Source organism: Camponotus vicinus, unplaced genomic scaffold (genome assembly GCF_025532165.1).
Source record: "Camponotus vicinus isolate PSW18456_S1 unplaced genomic scaffold, iyCamVici1.0 SCAF_2, whole genome shotgun sequence".
Classification (NCBI taxonomy): Eukaryota; Metazoa; Arthropoda; class Insecta; order Hymenoptera; family Formicidae; genus Camponotus; species Camponotus vicinus.
The window spans coordinates 20,862,536-20,874,110 of record NW_028141956.1 but is presented as its reverse complement, the minus strand read 5'-3'; the positions used below and the strand labels follow the sequence as shown (position 1 = coordinate 20,874,110).

General features: G+C 38.3%; 1 protein-coding gene and 1 long non-coding RNA gene across 3 annotated transcripts; one reads left to right on the top strand and one right to left on the bottom strand.

Moving 5' to 3' along the window:
• The first annotated feature begins 4,348 nt into the window (after positions 1–4,348).
• Positions 4,349–10,557, top strand: LOC145966608 (uncharacterized). 2 transcript variants are annotated; one of them, XM_083090807.1, is made up of 4 exons: positions 4,349–9,391; positions 9,702–9,993; positions 10,103–10,280; positions 10,349–10,557. In XM_083090807.1, exon 1 carries the CDS (start codon positions 4,349–4,351, stop codon positions 8,168–8,170), a length of 3,822 nt encoding a protein of 1,273 aa, XP_082946933.1. In that variant the 3' UTR covers positions 8,171–9,391; positions 9,702–9,993; positions 10,103–10,280; positions 10,349–10,557. The 2 variants fall into 2 exon arrangements, with proteins under 2 accessions (XP_082946933.1, XP_082946932.1); XM_083090806.1 differs by having other exon boundaries at positions 10,103–10,557.
• On the bottom strand, positions 10,030–11,191 carry LOC145966617 (uncharacterized). Its single transcript, XR_014437088.1, has 3 exons — positions 11,078–11,191; positions 10,384–10,729; positions 10,030–10,303 (listed from the first exon to the last, which is right to left on the bottom strand). It is a non-coding gene; the product is annotated as an uncharacterized LOC145966617 (long non-coding RNA).
• Positions 11,192–11,575: the final 384 nt, after the last annotated feature.

Sequence of the window (11,575 nt, the reverse complement as noted above, 5' to 3'; positions counted from 1 at the left end):
GTTTTATTTTTTCCCCGTTCCTTAGAAAAAATAGTATAAAAGTGAAATAAAAATTTTTTAAAAATGATGCAGATTGTCGTGGGAAAAGTAAATAATATTTTAGTGTAGAGCAGATAAGAATAACATAAATTTTTATTTTTTTCTACAATACGTCATTTGTCAAGATATTCGTCTTTCAAGTTATGATTTGAAAGTATGTTTTTAAATAACTTTTATACTGCAGATTTTGATAATATATATACAAGTTCATATACATATATACATTTTTTCATACTAAGTAAAAATTTTTAACATAATGTGATAGATTTTTGATACCGTGTCATTCAGCTAGAAGCGAACTACGTTTAATTATTCTAAACTATAAAATTTTAAAGCTAGTAAGTTTTTTATTTTTACATATTTTTTTAGATTTTCCATATATTTTTTTTATAAAAAAAGTATCTTTTATTTTGGAAAAATTATTCTGAAATAAACATAGCAGAAAAAGCTTTCCGCACTCACCATTCCTTCCCTACTCACTGCTGCGCCGCGCGCCTGGTATAAGGTTACAGTGTGACGACTCTCGTCGCCGCTTCACGCAGATTGGCCGATCTTCTTTAATTAATTTCTCACTAATTATTGCGAAGATCGCAAAACAGTAGAGGACTTTCTTTTTTAATTTGAGATCTACCTTCACACTTCGGATATACAAAAAGTTCAGACAATCTGTATACAGGGTGTTTCCGGTATCGTGTAACAAAGAAAAACCATAAGTAGATCTTGTTAAACTAAACTAAAAAGTCATATTAATTAAAAAAGGTCGGCCAATGCGCGTGACTAGAAGTGCGCGGGAGAAAGACCGTCCCACTGTAAGGGCCATCACACACGAAATTGCATAGCTGCATATGCATAACATAAGACCATATGGACCAATGAGCATCGAGTATTATGTAAATCAATATGGCGATTTAATACTCGATGCTCATTGGTCCATATGATCTTATGCTATGCATATGCAGCTATGCAATTTCGTGTGTGAGGGCCCTAACTTGATACTAGGTACGCGAGAAAGTGGCGGGTGGGGCGCTCTTCAAAACATGATGGCGACGCGCGGCGCTTCAACGTTACGTTGGTGAGTAAACCCCGCCCACCGCTTTGCCTATTTCTTGTATACATATTTTCAAGATATACTTTGAATATCTCTTATTAGTACATTATTTTTTGTGTATTCTCAGGATGTACTTTTACTATTTTTTATAGTATATTATTTCTTGTATATTCTCAAGATATACTATAATATTACACGTGTTTGCTTTGTCGCTACGCGGCGACACTAAATTTAATTAACTCATACTTGATTTTACATCATGAAATGGATAAAGACCTGGTACTAACATAGATCCAAAGTATGTTTCTTCTTTTTAGTCAGTTTAATTTATAATAAACTAACTTAATTATTAATACTTAATTATTAATAAACTGATTTAAATATTAATTTAAAATAATTTGTTTAATAATCTAGATCCTTCGTTGGGATTCAGAATATTAAACAGATTAAACAGATTATGAAAACGAATAAAGAAGAAATAGTCCATTTACTGAGTTTATCAAAGTATTTCTGTTACCGAACCTACTTAGATAATTATATATATCCAAATAATATCAAGGTCTTGTAGAAATCTAAAAGATCTCATTAAAGAAATTTTTAAGATATTCATAAAAGATATCTAAAAGTCACTTAAAAGATGTCTAAAAAGATTTTGTTAAAGATGTCTTTGTAGAATTTCTAAAAAATATCTGTAGAAATCTAAAAAGACATCTTAAAAGATATCTTTAACATATCTGTAACAGATACCCTGGTGAAAATTAAACGCTTCTTGAAGTGTCAAAGAAGCGTAAACGAACAGAATAAACGCTTCTTAGAAACTTCATTGACTTCCCACTAACTCTTCGCGATTTTAAATCTTCATGCATATTTCTCGAACGTTCCATAAAGTGTGTACGAAGCATTCCGTTACGCTTCCCTTACGCTTTAATATTTCATGTTTTCCTTTACGTTTCCCAAACGCTCCATAAAATGTGAACGAAGCACTCCGATACGTTTCCCACACACTTCAATGATTGACATTTAGAAACTCTTCATTTACACTTCCTAAACGCTCCATAAAATGTGAACGAAGCACTCCAATACGCTTCCCGCACATTTCAATGATTGACATTTTAGGAACTCTTCATTTACACTTCCTAAACGCTCCATAAAATGTAAACGAAGCACTCCAATACGCTTCCCGTACATTCAATGATTGTTGCGTCATAACATAAAAAGTCGTGCACGACAGGGCTTCGTAATGCCCGACAAAGAAAAGAAACGAAAATGAAATCGAGATGGTCGTGGAAAAGTCTGCTGGTGATTTCCGTCGCGACCTCCGCGATCTCGCGATGCACGCGCTTGGTCGATTGGTCGAGGGGCGGCCCTAAGGCCCGATGGCCCACGAATCGGGCGACTTCCAGCTTCCGAAAGACGACGGAGGTCAGCGGTGGAAGTCAGTAGCAGATTAACTTCCAAGCGAGCAACAACAGTCGAGTTCGCATACTAGTATTATAAATCGCGGCGTTACAAGAGTACTCTTAGGCGTCGTCGCGATCCGAGTGATAATTCGAGGCGTCATCGCGACCCAGAGAACTCTCAAAGCGTGTCGCGACCGATGAAATAATAAATATTATAACAACCACAAACTGTCATAAATGAACAATAAATAAAATATATTAAACGAGTTTGTGATATAAATCTTATCCGTACCCAAAGGGTGTGAAAACAAATAAATAAAGGAAACAACAGGGTCAACACGAGAGTGGTGACGCTGTACATAACATTTGGTGCCTCCTGTGAGGTTGTGCCTCCTGACTTGCGAGAATCGACCCGACATCCGGATTTTCAAGGATACGAATTGAGCCACAGAGGATGAAGCAGCCGAGAAAAACATAAGAACATCACATTCCTCACCACCTAAGAAGTAAGTCATTCGATCCCATCATTATTACGCCTCGATCCGCTCGATTCACGACTATAACCATGGCCGATCAAATCAAACTTATCGTACAAAAACGAACATCATTGAAAGCTCAAATTACGAATTTGAATAACCTGTTCGACAAGAACAAAACAGACGATGCAACTTTGAGATTACGTATAGTACGGTTGACTGAGTTATTTCACGCGTTTGAAGACCACCACGACGAACTCATGGTATTAGAGCCAAACGAGAATTATCAGGACGAGTTTCATGTTCTGCAAGAGCGATATTACGATCTAGCGGGTAAGGTCGAAAATCATTTAAAACGCGCGAATACTTCAAATTCAGACATCGATACATCAAATGTAGTCAACCGAGTAAATCAGTCGACACCTTCGATGACGGATAAAAAACGGCGAATAAAACTGCCCGAAGCTCCCTTACCGACGTTTGACGGCAAGTACGAGAGTTGGCTCTCCTTCAAAAACGCGTTTCGTAATTTAATAGATTCGCAATCAGATTTGTCAGACGTAGACAAACTATACTATTTAAGATCCGCATTAAAGGGCGATGCCGCAAACAAGATAAAAATATTTGCTATCGACGGCATAAATTATTCGAAAGCTTGGGAAGTTTTAGAACGCGCATACGAAGTGAAACGGATTTTAATTTCACGCCATTTATCGGCTATATTAAATTTACCTGCATTAGACAAAGAAACCACGGTCGGATTATCTAAAATTGCCGATGAAACACAACAGCACCTAGCTTCGTTAAACGCGTTGAACGTCTCCGTCGGACAAGAAATGATCGTTCACATCCTCGAGTCTAAATTGCCAAAAAATACGCTGGAAAAATGGGAGACTTCCTTAGATCGAGATGAATATCCGGCCCTCGAACTATTATACGAATTTTTATATAAGACGGCGGTCTGTGCGTCCAAACGAGAGCGAGCAAGGTCAACGGAAGCAGAACAAAGTAAGAGCGAACATCCAGCAAAAAAGAAACGAAATTACTCTTCTAATCGTGCATTTGTATTAAACGCGTCGCGAAATTGCAAAGTATGTAATACGAAACAACATCCGCTCTACATGTGTGACAAATTTAAACAATTACCTGTCAACAGACGCATTGAAACAGTTAAGAATGCAAAATTATGTTATAACTGTTTACGTTCTCACCTGGGCAGTCCATGTAAGTTTTCTAATTGCACGATTTGTCAAAGGAAACACAACACGCTTTTACATTTGGAAAATCCTGCGACCGTGACCAAGCCCGACGAATCGAAATCCAGTACGAACCAATTCGATTGACAAGACGATGCGACCGGGGGGAGCGCGAAAGGTTTTTCGACAATGCGCCCTACATTTACACCACAATTATTAACCAGCGCATTAGTATATATTCAGGACCATAAGCACAAATTCGTAAAGTGTCGGGCCTTACTAGACACGTGCGCATCGGCTAATTTCATTACCGAATCGATCGTTAAGCGGTTAGGCTTGAATTTAATATCGCAATCAACTCCGGTCGGCGCGATTAACGCGATGAGTTCAGAATCAAAGGGCATAGTACGAATTACAATACAATCGACACAAGGGCATTTTAATAGAAAAATAACGTGTCTCACGTTACCGGTCATTACAGATTTAATTCCGTCGGAAACATTTCCGCGAAACGCCATCGAGATACCATCAAATATCAAATTAGCAGATCCGGAGTTTCACTTACCGCGGCCTATCGACTTGTTGATCGGTTCTGGAATCACGCTGTCGATATTGTCCATCGGTCAAATCGACTTATCCGAGGACGGTCACGATCTTTATTTACAAAAAACTCGCCTAGGCTGGGTAATCGCAGGCAGTTCTCCGAAACAAAATATGATTAAGAGAGCGTCGTGCTGTTCAATTAGTTTAGAATCACAGTTGACTAAGTTCTGGACGATCGAGGAAGTTACGACGAACAAGTGCCATTCGGACGAAGAAACCGATTGTGAAATACATTTCATAAATAACGTTGCTCGTAACGACGAGGGACGTTATATAGTTCGTTTACCGTTTCGCCGGTTCATCACCCACATAGGCGACTCGCGAACTATCGCAATGAAACGATTGATCGGACTAGAACAAAGGTTAAATCGAGATGCAGATTTAAAACTGGAATACACGCGCGTGTTTGAAGAATACAAAACTTTAGGACATATGTCTACAGTTGACAATCCGCGTCACGTCGGATATCATATGCCTCATCACGCGGTAATAAAACAATCAAGTAACACAACCAAGGTGCGAATCGTATTCGACGCGTCGGCGAAATCGACGAACGGCATATCTTTAAATGATTGTTTGATGGTCGGACCCGCAATACAGGATAAATTATTTTCGCACTTGATCCGATTCCGTACCTATAATTATATCCTTTCCGCCGACATAGAAAAAATGTATCGGCAAATATTGGTGCACGAAAACGATCGTCGATTTCAATCGCTTCTTTGGCGCGATCACGATTCAATTAAAACCTATCAGTTAAACACGCTTACGTTCGGCGTCTCTTCATCGCCATTTCTCGCTATTCGTACGATACAAAAACTCGCGGATGACGAGAGTCATTTGCATCCGAAGGCCGCTGAAATACTCAAACGTCATTTATACGTTGACAATTTAATAACAGGCGCTAATTCTATAAACGAAGCTAGGAATATTCGAGATGAGATAATATCAATTTTATTGCGCGGAGGTTTTTCGATAAGACAATGGGCCTCGAATGATGCACGCATAATTTACGATCTACCGAATAAAACGTTACATGCAAATTATTTACTCGGCGACGACCATTCTTTAAAGACACTAGGTATATCGTGGAATTTACGCGACGATAAAATTTATTATTTTGCGCACCCAATAGAATTCACCGGGACGATTTCGAAGCGAAGAATATTATCAGAAATTGCGAAAATTTACGATCCCTTGGGATTACTCGGTCCGGTGGTCTTATACGCGAAACAGCTGATGCAAGATTTATGGCGAAACCGAGTACATTGGGACGAATCAGTACCACAGTGCATTCACTCAAAGTGGTCCGAATTCTCTCAACAATTCCGATCATTAGATCAGTTATCATTCGATCGTAAAATCCTAGCGGATGGATGTCATGAATGGCAAATACACGGGTTTTGCGATGCTAGTCAGGCGGGATACGGAGCTTGTCTGTATATACGTTCGGTCAGACAAAATAAAGAAAACATTTGTAAATTGTTATGCGCCAAATCACGTGTATCACCGATAAAAACCGTTACGATCCCGCGGCTTGAATTATCCGGAGCCTTGCTGTTAGCCCGATTGTTTCGAGAAGTCAGTTCAGCATTAAATATAATGCCCGTCAAGGTAATATTTTGGTGCGACTCGACCATTGTACTACATTGGTTGAATACTCCATCTCATTTACTTAAAACTTTTGTTGCGAACCGCGTCGTCGAAATACGCGAATTAACCGGATCGCATGTTTGGCGACACGTTCGTTCCGAAGACAATCCGGCCGATGCAATTTCGAGGGGTCAGGTACCGACTATGTTCTTAAAAAATAAAACGTGGCGATCGAGCCCCGTGTGGTTGGCGAAGTCCGAGGAAGATTGGCCGGATGAAAGCATAGGTTCCATGGAAATACCTGAGTTAAAAAGAAACACTTGTTTAGCCACGACGTCAGTCAATCTCGATATAATCGAAAAATATTCGTCATACACAAAGGCATGTCGGATCATCGCCTATTGTCTGCGTATTCGACCAACTAACACATATATCGGCCCGTTGCGTCCGAAGGAGATAAATGAAGCGGAGATACGAGTATTAAAATTGCTTCAAGCTTCTCAATTTTCCAGCGAATTCAAAGGGCTAAGAGATAAACGATCAACATATAATGGTAGACTCAATAATCTCAACCCCTTCATAGATGAGGACGGTTTGTTACGCGTAGGAGGTCGTCTCCATTCTTCCAAGTTAACTTTCACACAGAAGCATCCAATACTGCTTCCTAGCCGGAACACCATCACGGATCGGATTATACGCGAAATCCACGAGCGTTGTTATCATGCGGGAATCCAAACAACGTTGTATACATTGAGACAAAAATTTTGGCTGCTCGACGGCAGAAATCAAGTTCGGAAAATCATACGTACTTGTGTACGTTGTTTACGTTTTGATAGTCGGACGGCAGAACCAAAAATGGGAAATCTACCTCCCGCTCGCATACGCGAAGCGATACCGTTCGCCAACACCGGCATAGATTTTTGCGGTCCCTTCTATATTAAAGAGAAGAAATTTCGGAATCGAAATCGTATCAAGGTCTATGTATGCGTATTTGTGTGTATGGCCGTAAAGGCCGTACATCTTGAGGTCGTGAGCGATCTGACATTCGAAGGTTTTATCGCGGCGTTAAGGCGGTTCACGGTGAGACGAGGTCTGCCAAATCACATTTATTCCGATAACGGAACCAATTTCGTAGGCGCGAATAACCAATTAAAGGAGCTATACGTCCTGTTTAATTCTGAAAGACACAAGTATCGTATAAATCAATTTTCAAATGAGCGTCGTGTCACGTGGCATTTCATACCACCCTCCGCGCCCCATTTCGGCGGACTTTGGGAATCCACAGTAAAACTGTTTAAACATCATTTCAAACGTGTGATCGGAGATTCTTTATTTACTTTTGAAGAATTGAACACATTTACAGTCGAGATCGAAGGCGTATTAAACTCCAAACCCATCACTCCACTTTCTTCAGACCCGAATGACTTACTTGTCCTCACTCCCGCTCATTACTTAATTGGCAAGCCGCTAACGGCCCTTCCTGAGGGCGACTTACAATCTGTTCCAGCCAATCGATTGTCAACTTGGCAACACATTGCGAAGGTGCGACAAGATTTTTGGGCGCGTTGGCACCTCGAATATCTAAACGAGCTACAACAGCGTGCCAAATGGAACAAGGACACACCTAATTTGAGAATTGGTACCATCGCATTAATCAAGGATCGTAACCTGCCCTGCACACAATGGGCTCTTGGCCGGATCACAAAATTATACCCAGATGAAGATGATATAGTGCGTGCTGCCGATATTAAAACGCTCCACGGAGAAGTGAAACGAGCAACGAGGAATCTTTGCCCATTCCCAGACGAAGATTAATTTAATTGAGTCATAACACCCGCGAACACGGTGTTATATCGGATTGTATACGTTCACAATTATATCAAACATATCAAACACATGCGAACACACACGACACACATGCATACATGCATACATGCGTTGCAACATTCTTAGATCTATAAGACATTGATCGGTACCCTCTCAACGGGGGGAGTATGTTGCGTCATAACATAAAAAGTCGTGCACGACAGGGCTTCGTAATGCCCGACAAAGAAAAGAAACGAAAATGAAATCGAGATGGTCGTGGAAAAGTCTGCTGGTGATTTCCGTCGCGACCTTCGCGATCTCGCGATGCACGCGCTTGGTCGATTGGTCGAGGGCCCTAAGGCCCGATGGCCCACGAATCGGGCGACTTCCAGCTTCCGAAAGACGACGGAGGTCAGCGGTGGAAGTCAGTAGCAGATTAACTTCCAAGCGAGCAACAACAGTCGAGTTCGCATACTAGTATTATAAATCGCGGCGTTACAAGAGTACTCTTAGGCGTCGTCGCGATCCGAGTGATAACTCGAAGCGTCATCGCGACCCAGAGAACTCTCAAAGCGTGTCGCGACCGATGAAATAATAAATATTATAACAACCACAAACTGTCATAAATGAACAATAAATAAAATATATTAAACGAGTTTGTGATATAAATCTTATCCGTACCCAAAGGGTGTGAAAACAAATAAATAAAGGAAACAACAGGATCAACACGAGAGTGGTGACGCTGTACATAACAATGATTGACATTTTAGAAACTCTTCATTTACACTTCTTAAACGCTCCATAAAATGTGAACGAAGCACTCCAATACGCTTCCTATACACTTTAATGATTGATTGACTTAGAAACTCTTCATCCACATTTCTTCAACGCTTAAACACTGCACAAAACATGTATGAAATACTTTCCTTACACTTTAACAATTTAAAGAAATATTTTTAAGGACGTCAAAGTTTCGCGCGAGCACGCAAGGATCTGTTAGTTCGTTCGTTTACCGTTACGCGCAAAGCTGCCAGATCTCCGCCGCAAGCAACATGCAACACGGCGTGGAGGGGGTAATGAGGATGTGAGCGTAAGCGTACGTGTAAGGCTGATGGCAGAGAACTAGACGTGAGCTCTTACGTCTGTCGTAGTCGTGGACGTAAAGTAAGACAGAGAAAAACCGTATGTCGTAAAGACCATTGTGAATGCGGAAAGTGCATCATGAACGAGGTAAGTAATATTAATATATAAATATACTGAAATACATATTTCTGAATATTTTATTTATAAGTAAATATACTAAAAAAGAATAAAATAAAAATAACTTTATTTAAAATGATTTGTCTTCATTTCGTTTATCGAAAAAGTAATTGTCAAAATAATAATTGTTATTTTAGGTTAATTAATATTTTTCTTTGCTATTTCAAAATACATTGATGGAAAAAATTTTCTTAACAAAATTTCTTAATTAATTTTCTTAACAAATTTTCTTTCTATTTTTTAAAATTTGTATCTAATTTTTAATTTGTTTCTTCAACAGAAAATTTATCTTTTTGACAACCGCTACTAAGAGTAATATAAAAAAATGTCTGATCATTTAAATTACTGCAATACTATTGCTGATTTGCCTGATGAAATCAGTACAGATGACTGGGATAATGGTTGTGAATCTGCATCTATTGATATTAACGAAAAGAGTGGCGATGAGCTTCTCATTGAATTATATAGAGAACGTCCATTTTTATATGATAAGAATAATACCGGTTTTAAGGATTGTTTGATGAAGCAAAATGCTTGGGATGAAATATCCAAAATAATGACTGAAACTAATGGTGAAAAATAAATTTGAAAATTTATATAATAAATCATATAATTACAAAATAATGTTAATACACATACACATATATATATTAATTTTTTAATCTTATACTTTCTGTTTAGGTGACATGTACACTCCTTCATATTGCCAAAAAAGATGCATCTCTTTAAGAGACCAATACAGTAGAGAGAAAAGGAAAGCTGAAATTGAATGTAAAAGTGGAAGTGCTGCGGCTAACTTCTTTTACCACTTCTCTTACAGTAGATTCCCCAATTCGAAATGCCAAAGCTATGGAACATGGTAGGTCACCTGTCGCAAGATATCTAAAAAAATATAATAATTATAATACACTTATATTAACTATCTAGATATTTAGGCATGAAATATGTACTTCAATAAATACCTTAAAGTTATTAAAAGTCGTAACTCTGGAATTAAAGCACGAGAACTTTTTTTTACCAAGTATGGATTTATCATATGTAATAATTGCTGAAAATGTACCAACGTCATTCTGGTGTAGCGATAAAATAATTCAGAATCGTTTTTTATTTCTTGAAATAAATTGTTATAATCTCCATATTGAAGTCTCTTTTCATTGATCGGACTCACAAGCCATCGCCTATTTAACCACCTGATTTGCCTTTTTTTACGTATAAATAGAAAACACAAGTTTATCCAGTACATCACCAAAATAAAAAATTCCTCCTTTTTCATTTTCATTAAAAAGTGCTGTTATATATAAATGTATACTGAAAAAAATAATATATAAAATTTGTTAATAATTTACTTATTTTATTGATAATAAATAAATCATAATTAATTCATAATATGATGTACATCATATTTTTAAAGATATTATTAGATTTTAAAATATTCTTCTCAATGTGCAATATATTTTGAAAAAATAAAGGAAAATACTGGTTAACCTAAAAATAGTTACTATTTCGACTATTTAGTAAAATAAAATGAAGACAATAAATCATTATCTTTGTTTTTATATTGTCTGTATTATTTTTAATTTATTTTAGTATATTTATTTATAAATAAAATATTCAGAAATATGTATTTCAGTATATTTATATATTAATATTACTTACCTCGTTCATGATGCACTTTCCGCATTCACAATGGTCTTTACGACATACGGTTTTTCTCTGTCTTACTTTACGTCCACGACTACGACAGACGTAAGAGCTCACGTCTAGTTCTCTTCTCGCAAGGCTACCAGATTGCACACGCTGCGTCCAGCGGCGGCACGATTTGTATCCCCACCACTTTCGCGCACTAAGGCATAAGCTCTCATCCGTGTACGCTCGACGTTCGGTCATCTTCGGTTTACAGAGGAAGACGGATAGATTAGCTTTTGTCCCCTTCTCTCCTGAGAGGTCTATTGTATCTTATCTATCTCTCTGAATACAATAGCTATGTGATCCTCGAAATCTCGAGCTGGCGAGTTGGCGATGCAAGTTGCATCGTTGCAAGTATCGCAGCGATACTTCCCAGACAGCACAAAAAGGCCAAAAGATGTCTTAAAGACGTCTAGAGGACTTTAAGACATCTTTAAGTTGTCTTTTAGATGTCTTTTGGACATGTGT